The following is a 21,422-nucleotide window of genomic DNA, read 5'->3' as shown; positions in this document are numbered from 1 at the left end:
GTGACTTGCAGCATTTGTTGTTATTTTCATCTGTTTTAGTCTTTGCGCCCGATTGTTTCAGCAAATCATTTGTTGCCAACGATGTCCTTGTTCCCCGATTCAATAGCGTTAACAATGCTGATCATACGCTTCGCGATTATCAATCAAGCCAACCTGTTACGCGTAAATACGCAAGAATTAATCCGAACGAGCAGAGCATCTCTGAAGCACGTTATCGCTGACCTAGGCCTCGGGGGAGCGTCCTTCCTCGAGATTTTATCTTTCACACATTGCATGTTTGAATTGCTTGGCAGTTAGAGATAAATCGCTTTCGACTTTTTTTGACATCTCTTTATTTTGTAGCATGAACTTCTGTGCAATGTCTCTCAGCTGTGCCAGACTATTCAAACCGCAACTGCTGCTAGGTCAGTTTCAGAAAAGAGTCAATAGAGCAATGCAGTTTCACGAGCTGGAAACTAATGCTCATATTTAAATTTTACTTAGAAGCATGACATTAATTGTTAAATTCACAAAAATGGAACCTGCCCTTATAGAATTAAAATGGCCACCATCGCATGGTCCCCTCCGTATCCTTTGGGGATTTACCCCACTGCACACTGATTGGGAAAATGCAGAAATCTGCCGGGTTCAGATCAGCGCTGAGTCAGCCGTGATGGGAGCCCGGCAAACATCCTGTTCGGAAACAATAGGGAAGCCTCCACGGCCACCTTTTAGGCGATGTTCCTGTGATCCTTGGGGCTGCCACGCAGTTCCAGGGGGAGGCGTCATGGCCACTGACTCTCGGGCAGCTTTCGCAGCATTGCAATCGCGTTGGTTGTGATCGGTGTATCGGCGTCCAAAGGAATTATTTTGAAGAGTTTAAACAATATGCATCAATGACTTCAATAAACCCCTTTGAGCAGAGACAGTCCCATTATTTTATAGTAGGACCCTGTAGGTTGTGCGAGCACAGTAGGCTATTCGAACAAGCATCATATTGACCGCATCACAACTTCCTCCTTCTTCGTGCACTTCGCACGTGGTCGAGCGCGTCATAATAACTGACCCATTCTATATTCACAGAAACGTGGCAGTGACCAGGCACTGTTTCAAGGTTCAGCGGCATAAGGCACATTTATTTATTCAAAAATTGTACTACGGTGAACGAGATGACAAAACTAAAGTCAGGCACAAGGAAGATATTTACACAACAGACGGGGACCAAAAATTACAAATAGTATCTTTGCCTTGACTAGCATGGGACATTTTGCTTCATTTGACACCTTGAAGGTTGGTGTCAACGGCGCTGCGAACTTGGAGCACAACGAGGCAGCTTTTCGGCACGAAGTCACATAGCCGTTACAAACTTCAACGGCCAACCGAGCACAAAAGACAAACGTGCGGGTCCCTAGCACAGCACTTCCGCCACGCAGCCGACGTCGGAGGTTCACAACCATAGCTCGAAGGGAGCGCACAGAGTTCGCAAGGTGTTGCCACATTAGGCGTCGGCACGGGACTGTCTTCCACGGCAGCTCGTCTGTTGCGGTCGAAGTAGCAACGTCACAATCTTTCGTCTGGGAAACGCCAAACGATGCTCTGTCGTAACACTCAACAGCAGCCGGCGTAGAATCATCTTCAGAAGTGGCACGCTTGCTTCAAAGCGGCGGCGAACAAATCGTCCTCGTTCCATTTATAGTAACACGCGCGCACAGTGTCCTACGACGACATGAAACGTGCACTCTGCTGCGACACGTCATAGCCGCGTGCAGACGGCCAAACGGGGCACGTCCACCAAGTCACCGGCCGTCTCACATCAAGATGCACGCCTTGTGGCGCGAGGGGGACACGTCGCGGGAGCTCTTGGCGTCTGGGTGGGCGGGTCCGAGAGCGGCCCGCGCGGCCGCCTTCCAGGCATCGCGCACGCTTCGAGGCGCGGCGCGGGCGCTCGTCTCGACGTACGCAACTGCACCGAGTCGAGAGGCCCACGTCAGAGCCTCGTCGGCGCTCACGCATCCTCCTCGCTGGACCATCCGGGCATCGCTCTGACAGCCGATGAGGAGCAGGGAAGCGCCCGGACAATGCTGCCGGACCTCTGGCTGCCACTGCGAACATCGAGAAGAAGCGGACAAGTTTACATATCTGGGCACGAGCGATACTGGAACATTCGTCTCGGCAACTTACTAACCAGAACACGCGGAGAACGCTCGGCACGTGCCAAATATCGAGTTCACCTAGACCGTAATATTTTCTCTTACAACGTTTGAGACCCCAAGTAAAAGGATCGTGTATTGGCCGCGATGCACAGTCCTTCATTCTTCAATCTCGATGCCCTCTAGGCCATAGGACCTGCGTGCACCCTGCGCACTTATTTTCTGCTTTCTTTCATAAGCTACAGCTTTGTATGTACAATCTAAATTATAGGAAAGAATAGCCTCCCTCTAGCACGACTTAGTTCGATTTCAGCGGCTTTGACATCTCCTAATTGAATCAGCAGTTTGTAGCATTTTAATACTGCAGTTCAGTTGCGTAAGTGTTATCGTACATATAGTTGTTTTGCAAGTGTAGCAAGCGGCACTGCCGTCAGCAAGCGGTTGCTCACCTTGTGAATGACGTTGTGCAGGGACTCTGGTACACCAACGTTGAAGCACAGCAGCACGACGCTGGCGTCTTGGTACGATAGTGGCCGCACAGTGTCGTATGCCACGGACCCTGTTGAAAGAACAGCAAAAGTTTTTTTCAAACCACTCACCCATTTTTGCTGCAGCAAGAAACGCTTTTTTTCGTTTCTTAACTACTCACCAGACGTGTCCCAGACGGAGAAGTGGAACTTCTGTCCCGCGGCTTCGTCGGAGGTGGTGTAGCGGTCAAATCCAGTGGGCGTGTAGTCCTGCGCATTTTTGAAAAGAAGAGAGAACAGTGTCATTGACGGCCGACCCGGTTTCTAGCTGTCGTTACTTTTTTTTCTTGAAGCACTGAGGTTTTATTTACAAGGCGTGCACCTCATTTACTCAACATTGCAAATAAGGTAGATGAACTTAGTATAGCTTCGAGCAAGACTTCCCCAGACGAGTTGACCCCCTTCGGGTTCTTTGACTACTATACGACTACCAGCTACATCGGCTGGTAGTCGTATAGTACTTATGAAACACGATTACACAGTTTTTTTTTTTTGCAACATCCATATATGCTCTATAATCCGCCTTTTTCATGATGCCATCGGGCGTCTGCCCTTCCTTTGGTGGAAAAGTCACTAAACGCCTTACGATCTCCGATGCTCTTCTTCTGGTCGTACCTGTTGTCCCGGTTCCTATCACACTCTACAAAAAAAGCAGAGGTCTTCGCAGAAAAAAAAAGATAAAAAAGGTCAAATTACAACTCCCCCTCCGGTCATCGTCGATATGTGTAGACCAATGCATCACGGTGCCCGCTGTAAGCTACGCGGTTATACACAGTATACATGCAAAGTTTACGCCACGTAACCCAACTCTTGTGTTTGCTGCGAGTCCAGCTCTTGAGACTGTAGCTAAGCTACTTCAGCTTTATGAACACCATACGATACGCGCTCATTGTCGAAGCCTAAAGCAGGGATCGAAACCCTGCCTAAACACCAGTCCAAGAGGCGACGTTGTCTCGACAACTCAGTATCGAAACACTTGACAGCGCAGTCAACATGATATTCCGGTCTATGTCGGGTACACAAGCAGCTCGAATCAACACTTCAACGTTTATCTAGACGTGCCCATCTTTCTAGAGATAAAACGTCGAAAATGTGGATGTACTCAGACTGTTGGGAGCAGCTCCAAACCCAAAGTTGACCCATCATTCGCAACTCCACTACAAGGGGTAGCAAAGATTTGTCTCATACACCAAAGGCTCGTTAATTCGACATTCCTTACTTCGGAAAATCAAATAACTCGGACGTGCTTTTTTTAGTACCGGCAAGCATATGCCATTTTTGATGGCATCACATCCGTTATTTCCGTCCCATTTGGTTGCAACCCGGTTAGTTCGGACGATCTTCGGAGAGTGGCGAGTTCTAAGCGCCGCAAAATGTGCGACGCGAACGGGTGAGAAACGGCGTCCGCGGACAACTGAAAAGAGGCGGCGCTGTCCCCAGCGCTCTTCTAGGGAGCCTTCATGTGCGCGTCGCCTCCGTGACGGAGCGCACATGAAGGCTCTCTCTACACTCGTCGTTATTTGTATCAGCTTTTGGCCGTAGTTCTGCCCACAATTGATCCGGCCCTCAGAACTTTCTCTTTAACTTGGTGCGATGCGGGCGCAATGTCGCAAAACTCAAACATGGCGTGAGCCGCTGAAGATGAAAAACTTTCAGCGGCTCTCGTTGTTGCAGCATAACACTCGTATACCGTGTCGTGATGTACGGCCTATCAGTTGCCGGCGGTTCTTTCACCTGCGAAAGAACTATCGTCTCGCGCGCGAGGTGGTGGTGGCGGTACGTGCGATAAGGTGGTGTACGCCACATTGAAATTGCCTCACCAAAGCGCCGTGACGTCACCAAAGCGCCGTGACGTCACGTGACGTCACAGAAGCCCGGCGTAGTTCCTAATCAGTAAAGTAAAAGTGATGTACATATTGTCCTCTGAGGGGGCTATAGATTTTGCATACCAAGTTTCAGGATGGTTCATGAAACAAATGTACCAACAATATGAAAAATACACTGAAATCAGTGACATCGCGCGCGGAGATTTCGGGCCGAAATGTGAAAATGAAACTCCGACCTTCATTGTGTCCCCTATTAATAAACCAATTATGGTGAAATTGACAACGTTAGAGTTCTGAGAGTGCAGTTTGTCAATCTAAGCCAATTCGTTGTGTCAGTATATAGTGTCCGCCTATAACACCGAACAGCCAATTACTCACCGTCGTGAATACATCGCTCACGAAGCGGTTGGCCAGCGCAGTCTTTCCGCACCTGCTGTCTCCAACCAGGACGACCTTCAGGGGCTGCTCGGGACACAGTCCCGGCGCACGGGGCTCGGCCGTCGGCTCGGCCTGCACGAAACCACAAGAAGCTACGAGTCAAACCCAACATTCACTCAGAAAGGCGAAGCAGCAACTGCGGAAGAGAGAGCTTCAGGGCACAGCCAGTGTGTATAAGAAGTACTTTTCTTACACCGCGATCAAAGCGTACAACACCTACAGAAGCTATCCGGCCTTTCAGTAAAACGATCTTACGCTATAGGCCAAACAGGAACTCCGCGAAGTGAAAGGGGCAGTCAGCTTATTGCGAAGAAAAAAAAACACACTTTGCTGAATGTGCGACTGTGGTGACGTCGGCTTTTAACTCTCTACGTGTTATCTCTCTATTTGGTTATTATGAACGCCCACATGTGCCTGCAGGATGCAACCCAACTTTAGAAAAAGCTTTTTCTCGACCGAGGTCAATGTCGGATTGTTCAGGCGTTGCAAGTTCCTTCCTCGTCGTTGCCCCGTCGACCACCCGTGAGGGGTAGTTGATTCACGAACGGTAAAACGACTGTCAGTACAGTCCCGTATGTCGGTATTGAACACCAACACAATGGGACGCAGAACAATGCAAGACACTGACAGGTCTATTGCCTCGCGGAAGCTTTGATCGAGCATTTCGGAGTGTCAGCACGGGGTTACCCCCACGCCGCTATTGCGCAAAACTTATTCGAGTCATGCTCTCTGCAGATTTTGGAGGTGGCTTTTATTAACACAGTACTGGTGAAACTGCAATTTGGAAATAATGCAGCTAACATGGTACACTGCAGGGGATGCTGTTAATCAGCACGAGCGCTCAAACAACGACGCCACAGATATAAGTAAACGAGCATGCCACCACTAGTCACAGGAGAGCTCTACAATGAATAAATGATTTGAGGGGTTTAAGCTGGCGAACCCGTCGGAAGTGATTTAACTCGATTTTTTTTTCGATTGCCTAAGGTTTTTTAACGTGCACTGACCACGCAGAGTACATGGGGGGCTCTAGAAGAAAAACAATGGACATAACAAGAACACAATGTTTAAGAAGTCCCCGGTTAGTTCTCCCGCATTCGTTGCAACACTTCGAATACGAGCATATATGCTCGTATTCGAAGTGTTGCAACGAATGCGGAAGAACTAACCGGGGATATACGAGCAGTTCCAACACATCATGGAGGACGCGGACACTAAATTGAGCCAAATTACGCTACAACGGTGTCGGTCACTATACGTGGTGGTTATGACGCACACACTAGAGTCAAACAAGTGATCAACGGTGCCCCAAACACGGTCGCGGGAGCTGGAAGATAAAACTCACGCAGCAAACTACGTCCCGGTCTGCGTCCAGCCTGTCGTACCGTAGTCCGCGGGCGTTAGAGAAGAGCTCCATCCTGTTTTGCACGCGGTAGCGAGACGCCCAGCTGGTCGTCTTCGGGGTAATCACGCATTCCGCCTGGCGCGATCGCGGTAAGAGGCTCGCACCCTTTCGAGCAAGGCGGCCGATGGCAGCGCTCCAGAAACCACTGAAGAACAGTGCGGCGAACTGCGCAGCGCTCGCCGAGGCTCGTGATCGGCTCCGGTCACAACAACATTGCCTATAGTGACCAGCTGGGCGAGCACATCGCCGATGAGTGAGCTCGCTGCAGCGAGCAAACACTGGAGTGTGCGCTCTCTCCTACGACGCAGTAGGTTTTTAACCCGAGTCAAGACGTCAGAGCAAGCAGAGTCTGGCCAGGGCCAGCCGCATTGTCTGCGCCGCCAACGCTTAGCGGCATTGTGCAACGCGCGCGCGCTAACGTAAGGACGGAGAGAAAGTTGCCTGCTGTGCGGGCTGCCAAAACAGCGCCGCGCTCGCTGACGGTCGACCGCGAACAACCACGGACGTCAGTTGCTGCGCGCGGTATACCTGCGTTAGCAAATAAGGTGTCCGCGCGGCTGGAAATCACCGCCGTGAGCACGCGTGATCAAGACCCCTTTCCACCGACGGAGCTTGGCGTTGATGCCCGTCGGGCGTTGGCGTCCGCTATTGCACGGGAAAGCTCGACACATCTCGACTCAAAGGAAAGTCGCAAAGGGTGTAGGGGCGCTCGAGGAAACAATGCAGAGTGCGCACACAAAGCTTTCTGACCTTTATAGAACAAAGCTGGCTAACGAATTCGTGACGCACGGGGCGTAGAATAAAAAGGCGACACCCACGGCAGGTGAAAGAGTTCCTCACCTTGTTGCGGCCCTGTCGTCGCGTGCTGCCCCAGCGTGCGAGCGCGTCCATGGACCGAGTGCGACGCTTTCTCCGGCTGCCCTATCTGTATCAGAGATACGCCGCGTGCCCGTCTCCTCGCTTATCGACAAAGCCAACGGCGAGCACATTCCTCTGGTGGCTCAGGTGCACGTCGAGAGCTCTCAAGGGCGCAGCCAGAACCCGTCATCAGCCGGTACCGATGGCTACTTACGCGCGTATGCCGTCGTCGTGCCCGGCAATAATTTTCTCCGCAAGCAGGCCGCTTGTGCCGCGCCGCTATTCTTCCTCTCAAGCACGTTTTGCGATCTATAAGATTCTCGGCTATACTTTTTCGAAGCTGCCATAACCGCGTGCGCGTCCTACTTGGCGCTTGCGTCTTGCATGCAGGGAATACGGAGGTTGCGATTTTCGAACTCATCCGTTTTTTGTAAAAGGTAAGAACAGTGCATTCGAGACGACAAACGGGATTATATGTTTTTATTCAGTATACTTACAGGTGAAAGTAGACTGAGAAATTATGTGTAACTATGTTGTTTTCGTGAAACATGCCAAATCAGTTGAGCGGAACCTCGCAAGACGGAGGAATGACAACGAAAGGCGAAAGAATTTGTCAAATAGACACCCGTTAGGGGCACAAAACTACACTGGAAATTCATGCGGATTTATCAAAAAGAAGGTTCCCTAGTTGACGAAGGTCTCTGACAAGGAAGCATTTTCAATCAATTACACATCTTTACTTTCAGAGAAATTCGTACGCATTCTCCGTGTAGCTTTGCGCTATTCAAACAGATGGATGCCAATTTTAGCCAGGGCTTACATGTTTTAGGTTTGTACTTCTGTTTATTTGCTTTTTTCTGATAAACATGTTTCGCCGTTTCAGTATACGGGTCGATTCCCCGCGCACACGCCTAAACATATGTTCACAATAGTGTGGTTGTTCTCAAGTGCACTGAAAAACAAATGTACAAGTTCAATTTATGGGTGCACGTATTTGATTACGCACGCAAAGAGCACATGTTTGCTTACATCGTGGTTCCACTTTTGACGCTTTCTCTCTGCATGGATGCAGCGGCCCCTCACGCTGTCAATGATTTGATGCGTGTCGTGAAAAAGCGCAGTTTTTTTAGAGCAGCCCGTGTATTTCCGCAAGTTCGAGCTGGCCATCGAGACATGGCCGGTCTCTCGAAGCTCCACATCAAGACGAATATTTATAGCGCGAGAACAAAACGACGACACAGAGACAAGAAGGACACGAAGGACACGTCTCTGTGTCGTCGTTTTGTTCTCGCGCTATAACTGTCGTCATGCCATACCAACTAGCGCAAGCTGCCACACTTCCACATCAAGCTGTACCAGCCAAGAATGTAGCTGCGCCAAAACAGGCGGCAACGGCGAAGGAAAACAGGCGGGAATTCGCGCGTCCTTTCGGTTGGCCAAAGTGAAGCGCCAAGTTCTTCCCTTAGAGTGCTGTCAGTAGGAGGAGGGGGAGGGGCGTAACGGAGGGAGAGGAGGTGCCCCGTATCTGGATGGAATGCTGGCGAGCCGGCTTCCGTCCAGGGTACCGCCCGTTCCCACGGTGAAAACCCCCGCCACCACTCCCAGCTTTTGCCCTCCGCCACTGACATTTGGACTGCCCAGCCGTTTTTTAAATGCGTGCAGTACAGCGGAAGCCAACGGACATTCATGCCACTCCCCCGCTTATTTGCTTCGGCTTCCCTTTGAACCACACTTCGTCTCAATTGACCGCGAAATTACGCAAATTAGGCAGCTCGGACGAACCCCGCCGAAAGTGGTCGTGACGCTTGTCGAGCAGGATATGATATCATACTGAAGTACGTAGAAATCAAGCGTCAATTAAGCATTCAGTGAGCCCATTGCCCTTTGTTGTTTACTCGAAGCCTCTAAGCGCAAAGCCGAGAGAGAGCGCTGCGGGGGCCGTGCACGGAAAACACGAATATTCGTGCCGGTCGCCCGCGGTTGCCCGCCCAGAGTGGTGCACGCAATTAAGAAAGACGCCGCACCCTTCCATTCGTGTTCTCCCTCAGTGCGCTCTCGAGTACGTCGTCCATTCATGGGTTCTCGTATTCCAGACTTGGCTTGCTTTTGTTTTAGTCGCACTTGCGAGAATCTCGTGTGCTTTTACAGCGGCGTTCATTCCCGCCCGTTCTTCCCGTCGTCAGCCGCAAGTTGTTGAGCTAGGCGCTTCGGAGAGAGCGTCTGTCTGCTTCGACGTTGTCGCTATGTCTTGCGAAGGCAAAGCCCCCTCTCCCTACACTTTTTAATTAACTATTGGTCGAGTTCTTCAAGGAAGCTGCCACACTATTGTTTCCATTGTCATTCGGAAACGAACTAAATAGCCTTCTTTCTCACGACCACTACCGTTCTTTCACAGCGCCACTTGGCGACACGCTGATATATAAAAAAGAATACCCAGAAAGTTACGACAACATAAGTATAATTCGACAACACCACAATTATTGTACTAAATTTACAACCGATGAAATCATAAGGACATCCTTAGATATTGGCTTCGCTTACATTGCAAGTGCAGGCAATGGATGAGAAGCGATAGCCGATTCAATACGGAAGCCCTTGCGGAAAGACCAGTTGCTTGTCCCGTCGATATTTAAGAACTCGCTTCGTATATTGCATCGCCAATATCGTCATCACGAGTTCTGAGACGCATCTGAACCTTGCCACCTTACCATGTATTCATTGTCACCAGCACGGTCAGCCACTGACGGAATAACTCAAAAACATTCGCCACCTTACGTTCTTCGAAGTTTATCCAAGCCGAAATGCCCTCTTTCTTTAGTTCACCACACCACTTTACACTAGAAACTTCGAGGCGTGTCTCGAGGCAACGTGGATTCAGCAGCGTTGTAATAAAAGTTTTATTCCTCGGCAGCGAGATGGAAAGGAACTTAAAGGTTCAATACCACGAAGCGTAGCGACATTACCTTTTCACGTCCCTCGTGTGGAGCTTTAACTAGCTGCGAACTAGATGCGAGAGCTATCATGAGTAGCGACATGCGCAGCGCAACGTATTTACCACTCGTCCCCCGCCCCCCCCCCCCCCCCCCGCGAAACCACCGTGTCCTTCTTGTCTCTGTGTCGTCGTTTTGTTCTCGCGCTATAACTATCGTCATGCCATACCAACTAGCCCAAGCTGCCACACCACCTCATGGGCGCGTCCCCTCTGTGCCGTGTATCAGCTATCCTAACTTTATTTTTTTTAATGTCGTTGTGCCCGCGGTCAACGTGTTTCCACGGGGCGGTTTTGCGGTGGTGAGACCCGTTTATTTCTCACGATGCCTATCTACCTACCACAAGCGGGTGAAAACAGTGCCCCCGGCATTGCAGGTGCGCGCGCCGTCGCAAGCCGGGTGCTTTTGCTGGCCCCTTATCGGCGCGCTGTGCCGAATTTTTCTTGCTTCGCGCCGTTTGGGTCATAAGCGGCCGCTTGCAGTGCATCTCGCCTACGCGGACACCACAACCACCGGACTTGTCGTTGCACTGCGCGCTCTTGTCGTGAGAATCGTCCACAGCCGCGGGCGGACCCGGTTCGGTTGCGCTCCGATTCGGCGCTGCCGATGATTGCCGGACGAAGGACTCTTTTTGTTTTTCTTATGTTCGTTTGTATTCGTGCTTCGACCGCCCCAAACACGCTTGTTTTTACGACTGACTGGCCGTACCTCGTCGGCTTCCACTGGCGTGAACGGAAGGCACTGTCGTCCATTGCAGCCCTCTCACTGAATCGGAGTCTGCTTATTTCGTGAGATATCTGCGGGGGGGGGGGGGGGGGGGGGGATAGCGACCTCTAGTCGATAATTCACAGTGTCAGTAAAACCGAGATCACGCATGGTGCCGAACTTTCGGGATACAAAGAAAAAAGAACTGAGACAAAAAAAAAATGCTAGTGCGGAAGTACGTCTTATCAACACGTCGTAAACGTAAACTTGGAGGCGCACATTCAGACGGGCGGGTTTAACTTCGCAGCTCAGCGATAATAATAATAATAATAATAATAATAATAATAATAATAATAATAATAATAATAATAATAATAATAAATGAGAAAGCTGCAGACTCACTTCCTATTCTACGCCAGCAATGTCGTCGTATCGTATACCGGCTAGTGTACTGCGTACTTGACAATCACAACGACACGATGATATCGTGACCGTTTTTAACTGTCCATAACTCTCAAAACAGCATCTGACTGAAGCACAAATCTTCTACTGAGATTAACATCTAAAATATGTGGATGTAAAGGGAAATATGAGTAATAGATAGCATCAGTATATAAGCACTTGGCACGGTCCTCGACAAGAAGACAACGTACTCAAGACTGTTTACCTCTATCGACGCTCGAGTTAAATCTAGTATGGTACACTATATTTCCAAAACTGGAGCTGTGTGTGGGCTCTGTCCACGCAGTGAAAGGCGATGTCCATTACTATCTCCTTCGAGCTCGAATTAACAAACTTTTACTTTATAATAATAATAATAATAATAATAATAATGCAATAAAAATTCTTGCCCTCTACCACAACGACTTTTGTGCTATTTGGTCCGATGAGCCAAAACAAGACCTCATAGAAGCTGTTCTTACACACGTAATTCAAAAGATCACCACCATGTTCTTTATCGACACTATGATTAGATCATACATAACGGACAGTTAACTCGTTAAGTAGAATAAATGTTCTCGTTTTACCGGATAGTCTCACTACGCAAATCCCAGGCTCGTACATTGTGCCCGTGTACATAGATAAGGCGTCCCTGATAGTCATATCGCGGTTTTAGAACCGTACGTAAAACTCCAACACAGTAATGGAAGTGACTTTTTTACTTTCTGGAGCATACTTTGGAGCAGGAAAAGTACGGTTTTTAAGCAGCCATAAGTGTTTTCAGGGCGGAAAAAACGTTAGTTTGGAGCAGTTATTTGTGTTTTAGGAGCACATACAAAATTTGTCATGCACCAATCAAAGTTCGAAGCATCGTCTTAACATCTAGCAAGTAATCATATTTATTATGAAATACATTTCACAGACTGCAATGAATGCAAATTTCAAGAAGCAAACAAAAAAAGCTCACTGGTTGTCAAAAAAGGGGGACTGTGAAATAAGCTATATATTTAAAATACTAGTACTTGAGGCACAAATCAAATCAAACTAATAAAGCTGAGCGCCACATTTTAGAAGTAACCACAGTTCCACATAACTGTTGTCAAATAAGCAGTAGATAATCGGTGCGAGATTAAAGCGATTCTACTCATTTTCACGTTACACCATCCTGGCCTGCATGTCGAGCTGTTAAAAAAAGCCAAATGAGCTATATGCTTAATATGCCTGTTCTTGTGGCATAAATGAAATCAGAGCCGATAATGCTGCACACTAGTAGCATACTGGGATGACAGTACTTAAATTCTTTTTCAGTTTCTTGAGACTTAGGAGTTGGTAAGACAGTGAAAGTTCGTGATCCTCATTATCTCAGTGCCATTTCGGAGCAGGATAGGAAAAATTACTAACAAAAATTACTGTTTGGAGCAGCATAATAAAAAGCCTTGTTTGGCACGTTGGGTCATTCTAAAATATATTTGAGCGCAAATGGAGAACACACAAGAAAAGAGCACTAGTACAGCCTTCTTGTCCATTTGCGCTCAAATCTATTCCAGAATGAAGCAGCACTTCCATTGCTGCAAACATTAATTATTATGCCCCGCCGCGGTGGTCTAGTGGCTAAGGTACTCGGCTGCTGACCCGCAGGTCGCGGGATCGAATCCCGGCTGCGACGGCTGCATTTCCGATGGAGGCGCAAATGTTGTAGGCCCGTGTGCTCAGATTTGGGTACACGTTAAAGAGCTCCAGGTGGTCGAAATTTCCGGAGCCCTCCACTACGGCGTCTCTCATAATCATGTGGTGGTTTTGGGACGTTCAACCCCACATATCAATCAATCAATCTGTCAATCAAACATTAGTGTTATATTACACGTTCTTAGAGTGACATTACTTGACAGGTTTATTCTATTTTACGTAGCAGTGTGACGTGCGTCATGAACTTACCGTGTATCCGTAGATTGGCTGCCTATGTAAAGTGCCACCCACAAGGCATCGTGTTGTCGTAGCGGTAGCCATGGCTGCCGTCATTGCCATCAGGCTTCAGGAGAAGGAACTGCACAGAATGGGCCAAGAGTAACCAAAATGAGCATTGACTTTTTTTTTTCTTTTTTTATTAGGTATACTACGTCAACGCAGTACCGACTGTCCTGATCTTCAAAATACGTGGACAAAAGCCGTCACTACCCGTACAAACGTATAGAAAGCCAGTTTCCAACGACTGCCACGATAAAGAAGAAGCACCAGTAGGTGACAACATACATGTCGAAACACGCTGAATCGCCTATCACAATGACCCCAACTGCCGTTGGCTAGGAAACCAAGTAGCGCCAGAAGGTGCTCTACGTTGAGCATATTGCGTGCCAACCGAATAAACCTGAACAATTGTGACGATAACTGAGGCTTCGCATTCCATTATGCATAGCGAGAACATGGCTGTCGAGGGCGGACTTTTCTACAGGCTGCAGGAAAAGGGTAGGATAGCAAGAAGCAGTCAGTGCAGCAGCTTCCATGTCGTGCCGCTACAGGAAGACTCATTCGCGGTGTCAGTTTGCGACGGGTCATCTAATACCCGTATCTCTTGTTTCAGAGACCACAATGAATGCTGGCAGCTGGTTTCAACAGCGGATAGCCAACTGCGATCGGACCCAATGACAAGGTTTTTTTTTGTATGGTATATTCAAAGTAAACAACAAAAAACAAGGAAAGCGAAATTAAGACAAGCGAAAACGCAGGCACACAGAAAGCTTTCAAACCTATGCTAAAGGGTAGCGTAGGCATATAAGGAGAGGGCAGGGAGATGGAGTGTCACGCAGGACACGAAACAGTCCCCCATCCACGTCTACGTCAATCGTACGCAAAATCCCGAACATCTCTCACTAAGCAATTCTTGGTTGCGTCACTGATCTAAATCGACGCCGCCATGTCCTGGTTGCGATACAATGATAACTTAATGCGCATATTTATCGCTGTCTGCACTGAGACTGGATCCACAAGAGGGCAACACCATCGCCGCGCCATTTTGAAGGTCTGTTCGTACGCTCCGTGCTGCTCTCCATGTTTCGGCGTGCAGAAAGTGCTCCGGAGGTCGCTAAGCATCCAAGTTGCTGTGCGGATTTCGATCACAGCTTGTGCAGTTAATTTTGTGCGCGTGCGGCGAGCGCGCGGACCAACAAAATGGCGACCACGACGCTAGCGACCCTAGCGGATGACGTCAAGTACGTACATCCTACACAATCTCATGTGGTGTTCATGCGCTATTAACATATTGTTTAAAAACTATGGCGAAACACAAATACCACTTCATGAATGCGCACATAGTGAGACGTCGACGCGATGGAGAACAAAGGCGACGTATAACATGTTTTGGAACTGTGTTGCACAGAGAAAATGTGATGCGCATATCGGCGGTAAATGCGCACGAATCGGCTCTATAACACGCCTGTGCCCCAGTTTCCCAATGACGACATTCTAAGGGAGACATAGGCGGGGTCCATCGCTGCATGGACGAAAGGCGCGAATAGACACGGATGTCGAGAGGACAGAAAAGAGTAGCGCGATTGCGTTGGCCCCGAACGAGGAAACGCTTCTTTCGAATCGGCCCATCGCTACTTGAGCAGCACGGCAGGCTGGCCGTGAAGTGGCCTAAAATTGGATCCTCTGGATGAACGGTTGACGCTCCGGGGCTCTAGCAGCGCCGGTTTATGTCGAGGAAGTTGCGAGCGTCTACACGGAAACGTAACGACGAAACCACTATCGAAATACCCCCGCGCTCCTTCTAGTGAAGCACGAGTGGTTCCTCTTGAGCCAGAGTCCGCATAGAACGTCATCCCTTCACGCCTACCCGGATACAACGACAAGATTGTATTTTGTAACAGTTTAGGGAATCAACCTGATAAGAACAAGACGATAGCGTGTTCTGGCAAGTAATTTCAAAAGCCCGTGTTCCTGGTGATAAAGTACACAAAATAAAACGTAATTTGCTTTTGTAAGCCTCTTTTTTTCTCGCGTATTGCTAAGCAAAGTAGAAAAAGAGGGAAAAAAAACTTGGGAGGGAGATGGGTGCTCCAGGGGTCCCTCTGCAAGCGCATGCCAAAACGTGCCACACACAAAAAAAAGTTTGAACTTTCTGTGTTCCTATCGTTCAGCGTCAAACTCTTTTAAGTGATAGCCGATATTAAATTAATGTACGTCTCTCGTCACTGCATGCCTGTCGCTTACTTTTACAGAGAAACACTATTTTAGGATGCACAGCGTACATTCGATACGCAGGGTGGGCGTGCCTAAAAAGGTCGTCCTAAGCTTCACCACCGAGCTACATTTAGCAGTGCGCAGACCCACCTGCGGGCCAGAGTCGGTGTCGTCCACACGTTGGCAGCGCCCGTAGTAGGTCGATGTGCAGGCCTCACTCGCTCGAATGCAGGTCGTCTGGCCGGCCGTTCGTCCGTCGATCAGAAGATGACCACCGGCGAGCCAAACTTCAATGGGCAAGAACGGGTGCGCTCTCCAGCGGCAAGGAGGTCGTACTAAGCCGCGTGCAAGCAGCGCGCTCCGACAACGCAGAAGCGGGCAACCGGATGGGAACACGAACTCACGGAGACTGCAGCGTGCACGTCTCTTCTTCCGCGGCCGCCTCGTGTTCCGACGTGCTTCGGACCTCCACGGACCTGTCCGCGCATGCCGAGAGAGAGGAGGCCAGGGGCTCTTTCTTTGCCTGCCGCCGAATCACGCGGATGCCTTCTTTTTCGCACGCCGCTCTCTTTTTCCCAGAGGGGGGTCTCTCTCCTCGTGATCTCTATTCCGTTTTTCTTCGACCAGGGTTCCCCCTCGTGGGGGGGGAAGAGGTGTACGCGTACGCGCGGGGGGTCGTTCCGTCTTCCGAGAGCTCGCTCGGCAGGGCCAGCGAGGAATGCGTTGAGTGCCACTATGTTCAACCGCCGCGGAGGAAGAGCGCGAGGGAGACTGCGCAAGTTCAGCGCACCACGGCCCCCGCCGGCAGCACGCCGCGGGGGGAAGAGCGAAAGTCCCCAAACAAACCAGCAAACTTCAGCAGGCGAGCTCCTTGGAGCCGCCAGGCCGCGCAGCTTCAGCTGACTCTGCGTTGGTTCTGGTGTGCGGTGTCCATTGACGGCGCCCAGACTGGCACGCCCGGAATCTTCGGGGGCCTGACGGTCGGCTCGAAGGCGTGTCTTTTCCAACTACGGGGTCAGCAGGCGCACACGGCGGCTCGCCCGCAAAGGGCACTCTTTTCATGGTCGACCATTTTACAACACTGGATACCGCAGAACTATGAGCGGCTTCTCAAATAGCGGCCTCGCGTTTTCTTGCCCGGAGGAAAAAATGCTCTCTCTTTCTCACTGATCGCTCTCCTTCCGGGAGCAGAGATGTTTATTTCTCTAGCCCTTCATCCGCCTTGAAGCATTCTGTCGAGATATGCACCCCCTCTCCTTTCTCGAACGGAGAACGGAATGTGGCCACTTGAATACAGACCAGCCAGGACACTTTCCGCACGCATTCTCGCGTTCAAAGGCTGATGAAAAGATCGACCGTTGCATTCCTTGGTAGACGAAGGCGTTGCGTCGAAATTCTCAAGGTCGGCTCCCGGAACGCCGTCGTCCTTTCCATCGGTGAACCGATCGTACCTCTCTTTCCCCACTCACGCAAACAGGCTCCCGCTGCATTTTCGTCCGCCCATAATAACTATGGTATACCTGGCTGAGCGATAAGTGTTTCCGCCTGTGGCAACATGTACCCGCGTGTCTGCAACAGTGAAGTAGTATGACAGACTGGGCGTGTTGATTGAAAAGCATGCGGTACTTGAACAAAAGGCAGGACCCAGGAAGATAATGTACGGGGTTCTGTCTTTTGCGCTGTTCTTCAAGTACCATTGCACGTGGGTAAAACTCGCCGTTAGCAATGTGATCTGTTCCCCCTCCCAGCACCGTTGAAACGATCTGGTTGCTCACTGTCCACCTCCTCTAGGCATCTTGATTTATACGAAATTTCATCTCGAATAATATGGCTAACTGGACATTCATGGACAGCCTTGTTTAACTGGAAACGTGGACTCAAAGGCGAAACACAGAGACGAATATGGAGAACGACACGTCATGAACTCGCATACCGGCTTCGAAATAGAGAAGTTCACTGACAAAGTCCACGGAGGCAAAACACGTATGCAGTAGACTATCGCTTCTGCGTAATACGCTTTTCGGCCTAACGCGTTCTTTTCTTATTCCTGGCCAACGTTCACTTTAAGGGGTGCATTTTCAAGCGTTTAATAATAATAATAATAATAATAATAATAATAATAATAACGATGTTTATTTTTCATCAATAGTTTGATGAAGGACAGCTGCAGGTAAAAGCTGCTCTCCAAAAGAGGCAGCTTGACAAAGGCCCACAGCTACCTTTTAGCACGACAGCAGTGGCAAACAATCAGCAATGTGAAGTCAACAACAATAACAAGAACACGAAATAGATAAATAAATAAAAAATAAATAAAGATATAAAAATCAAGTCCAAATTCCAAAAATAAAAATAGCAACCATGATAACACAGCAACTGCAAAGAAATCCTAAAAACTGAACATGTGTATATCACGCAACCGAATCTGTGTACAATGTAAAAAATCTATGCCAGCTTTCACATATTTACTAAGTAACGTAGGAACTATACGTAGGATAACTTATCTGTGGAGTAGTTTGTTCTCGAAGTTTTTATTTGCCATGTTTCTTTATTTCGTGCTTCACACAATGTAATATTTGGCTGCAGTCATGTAATACTTAGCTACGATCACATTTTTGCCCAAAATTGGATAATTCGGCCATGAAAGCTGATATTGACCGATACGCCATGAAATGCTGCGTTTATTGTTCGGTATACTATCTCAAACGGTGTTCCAAGAAGCACGGTGAAAAGAACGCTGCCGGTGTCGCGGGTGCGGCCGTCGCGTCCAATGATGAAAACAATTAAGAGCATCGCGAGTTGACCAGCTTCTCTAATGTTGCTCAATAAAAGCTAGTTGCTTACGGATCATCGATATTTTCCTTTTTTTTTTCAATCACTTTGGTTAATACGATTTTTGCATATTACGTAATGTCCGTTCACGTCACCGTGGCCACTATCTGCAGGTGCCGGCTGGTTGAGGCGCTGCGTTAGATCACCCTATACGCGCGGAGCAAGAAACTGCGAGATTACATCAGTGCCGGTGCCCTGTTCCTACGTGTTCACCCTTGGCGCACCTAGCGAACAGTCGACAGGAGGGGAAACACAAAAGAACGCAGGGGACAGAACAACTCCAACGAGATAAAAAAAAGTCATGGTGGTTGTCATGTCTAGGTACCCAGTGCAGAGAACTTGTCTGTGACGTCACGTGAACACTGTATATGTTTTGTTTACCATTTCGTTGCCGTGCAAAACGTATCGTATTCGCTTAGCCGTGAGAAGATTTGTTGCAAATATATAACCTGGAATGGCCTATTGACGCACACATCTTCATGTAGCAACTCCAGACAGCTTAAAATATCAACAAACACAGGAATTCTCGCCACAAGAACGATTATCGAACATAATGAATGTTAGGCCTGTCGGGCAGAAGTCAAAAAGAGCCGAGGTGACGGTAGCGCAGTGCACTTAACGAGCGTGCATCGAAAGGGCCTAAACCACAGGTTAGTCACAAGTCTTCAACGTGCAACCATGCTGGAATAGCACGTGTTGACGCCACGTCTCGTCAAGGTTGCATCATACAGGCCCTCACTGAGACAGACCCCAATCTGGTGACCTTCATCTAAACGAAGGTCGCCAGATTGGGGTCGAGAACAATGCATTTTTTCGCCAACAGTTAATGAGTGGTAATTACTTTTAACTTCATTGAGCGTCAATCTTTATTGTTTTACTTGCTCGTCGGCTCCTTGTCATCCTTCGCAGCAGTGGCGAATCAACGACCATAATATGAAAAAAAAAAACATCTCTCTATTTTATAAAACTAGAAGAAGCTTGAAGATTCAGCTATGACCGGAAAAGGCAATGCAGCATCTTGAAGAACAGCTAATAAGCTGCTCAGTAGCTGCCTAACTGTCTCTTGAGATGAAATGGTGTTCAGGTGTTGACCTTGGCTAAACCTAAGAAAGCCGAAATAATTTCACCTAAAAACTACGAAACGAAGGAATATACAAACTTGTTCATTTGAACAACATTCATCGTTATGTAATCGAGATTGCCCGGGCGAGTCGTTCCAAAAGGAAATGTAGGAAAGTGTAAATTTAAGGGCTCGTTTTTTTAATGTTAGACACACTATTAATGAGAACTAACTTATAATGATGCCTAGGAAAATATAGGTGACATTATTAGTAGTAAGCGTAACGTAAATGTGACGAAAGAAAAGTGGACGGAGATATAACTTGCCCGCTAGCAGGGAACGAACCTGTGACCTTCGAATAACGCGTCCGATGTTCCACCAACTGTCACTGTCTGTTCTTATTAATTATGCATCTAAAGGAAATGTGTCAATTTCGCGAAGGACCACCTAGCAGAAATACAGCGAGAGTGTGGTCAGGGTGTATAGTCAAGCCTGAACGTGCCCGTCGGCGAACACAGAGCCGACAGCGGCGGAATGACCTCAGCTTCGATCTGTTCCAGGTTCCCAGCCTCTCCAGGAACGCACCTGGATGCAGGCCACTCTTGACGTCGGCAATCCTTTTTTTGTACTCCGAGCACAAAAGAACAGCGCCTCCTCCTCCAGCGAGATGCCAGATAAGGGGAGGGAGCTACACAAAAGGCCGCATAGCGGTGCCTTTGCGCGCCACCATGCCTTTGTGCGTTCAGCCCACGCATAAACCCCTAGAGATGGGTCGTTTACCCACCTTCGAACCGCGCATGCGAAGCGTACAATGAGAGTTCCTGTCATCGCAAAAAGGCATAAGTTCTTTTTTTATTCTCTCTTTGTTTGTCTCATTGTTGACTACTTTTATGCTACCGTTGTTGTTAAACCCATTTCACCCTGCTTTACAGCTAGAGGGAAAATCCCCGGTGCTCAAGTTATAACCCGCCGCGGTGGTCTATAGTTGTTATGGCGCTCCACTGATGACGCAAAGGTCACGGTATCGAATCCCGGCCGGGGTTCGATGGAGGCGATTATGCTAGAAGCCCATATACTTCGATTTTAGGTGCTCGTTAAGGAACCCCAGGTGGTCGAAATTTCCGGATCACTCCATTGCGGCGTCTCTCACTGTCGTAGCGGGATTTTGGGGCAAATAAACGCCCTTGACCGTTGTTATTATTCTTATTCATCTCCACCAACGCGACGTGCAACAAACGTCGTCGTAACACACGGCGGGCCACTCACCGCTCAGGCGAGCTTCTTTTCGCGGAAGAGGAACACGCCGAGCAATCCCGCCGGCACGACGAGGATGACAAGCGCCGTCGACAGCAGGACCCACACGAAGAAGACCACGCTGAATCGCTTGGTGGCTACACGACGGCTCAGCTGCTGCTCGCTCAGATGCATGTTGCGATAAGATGTGGCGTCCCGGCTCCAGTTTGCCCTCAAAACGTGATAACGATAAGCATAGGCGTGCGGACGAGGGGCAGCACGCCCCTTCTAATATGCTAAGGAGGAGGCGCTAAGTCTGCCTCATATCTTTACTCAATCAGACCTACCCCGTCAACGTATAAATGTCCAAGCAGGTTTTCTCGTTCTTGTTTATCTAGTGCCCGTGGCGCATACCCACTGTGGGGGGGATTGGCCAAGAATCGAGTGATATTATACAATAATGTGAAGGTTTTCTTGTTCTTGTTGCCCTTCACTTGTGGCTCATACCCACTGAGGGGGATCAGCCAATAATTGAGTGGTCTTATAAAGTATTATTCAATTTTAGAGTAAATGAACTTACAAATTGAAAACGTTACAAACTTTAGAAACAAATTTTTATGATCACTGATCTGTACTTACTACAAAGTTTTTGTATTAGTAATAGATAATAAACTAGATCAAAACCTATATATTTAAAGAGAGAGAGAGCGATAATTCATTCGTTATGAAGCTCGTCTTATTTTGCACTCAACCGCGGGGAAATGAAGGTTCATTGCAGTGCCCCCTTTCTTATTCGAAAATC

General features: G+C 48.6%; 1 protein-coding gene across 4 annotated transcripts; it reads right to left on the bottom strand.

Annotated features, from left to right (window-relative positions):
* Positions 1 to 1,086: 1,086 nt before the first annotated feature.
* Positions 1,087 to 20,778, bottom strand: LOC119187329 (uncharacterized). 4 transcript variants are annotated; one of them, XM_075894244.1, is made up of 6 exons: positions 20,654 to 20,778; positions 13,255 to 13,363; positions 4,861 to 4,992; positions 2,779 to 2,866; positions 2,579 to 2,688; positions 1,087 to 2,081 (listed from the first exon to the last, which is right to left on the bottom strand). In XM_075894244.1, exons 2-6 carry the CDS (start codon positions 13,342 to 13,344, stop codon positions 1,788 to 1,790), a joined length of 714 nt encoding a protein of 237 aa, XP_075750359.1. In that variant the 5' UTR covers positions 13,345 to 13,363; positions 20,654 to 20,778; the 3' UTR covers positions 1,087 to 1,787. The 4 variants fall into 4 exon arrangements, with proteins under 4 accessions (XP_075750359.1, XP_037291387.2, XP_075750365.1 ...); XM_037435490.2 differs by lacking the exon at positions 20,654 to 20,778 and adding an exon at positions 15,649 to 16,556; XM_075894250.1 differs by lacking the exons at positions 13,255 to 13,363; positions 20,654 to 20,778 and adding an exon at positions 7,166 to 7,287.
* Positions 20,779 to 21,422: the final 644 nt, after the last annotated feature.

Source organism: Rhipicephalus microplus, chromosome 1 (assembly GCF_043290135.1).
Source record: "Rhipicephalus microplus isolate Deutch F79 chromosome 1, USDA_Rmic, whole genome shotgun sequence".
In the NCBI taxonomy this organism is placed as follows: Eukaryota; Metazoa; Arthropoda; class Arachnida; order Ixodida; family Ixodidae; genus Rhipicephalus; species Rhipicephalus microplus.
The sequence above is the reverse complement of the archived record's forward strand: the minus strand, read 5'-3'. Positions and strand labels throughout refer to the sequence as shown.

Excerpts from the sequence above, each read along its gene's own strand:
- LOC119187329 (XM_075894244.1), bottom strand. The coding sequence starts at position 13,344 with ATGGCAATGACGGCAGCCATGGCTACCGCTACGACAACACGATGCCTT. Across the intron at positions 4,993-13,254 it reads AGCCAATCTACGGATACACG|GCCGAGCCGACGGCCGAGCC; the intron begins GTAAGTTCATGA and ends GGTTTCGTGCAG. Across the intron at positions 2,082-2,578 it reads TGCACAACGTCATTCACAAG|TGGCAGCCAGAGGTCCGGCA; the intron begins GTGAGCAACCGC and ends CGATGTTCGCAG.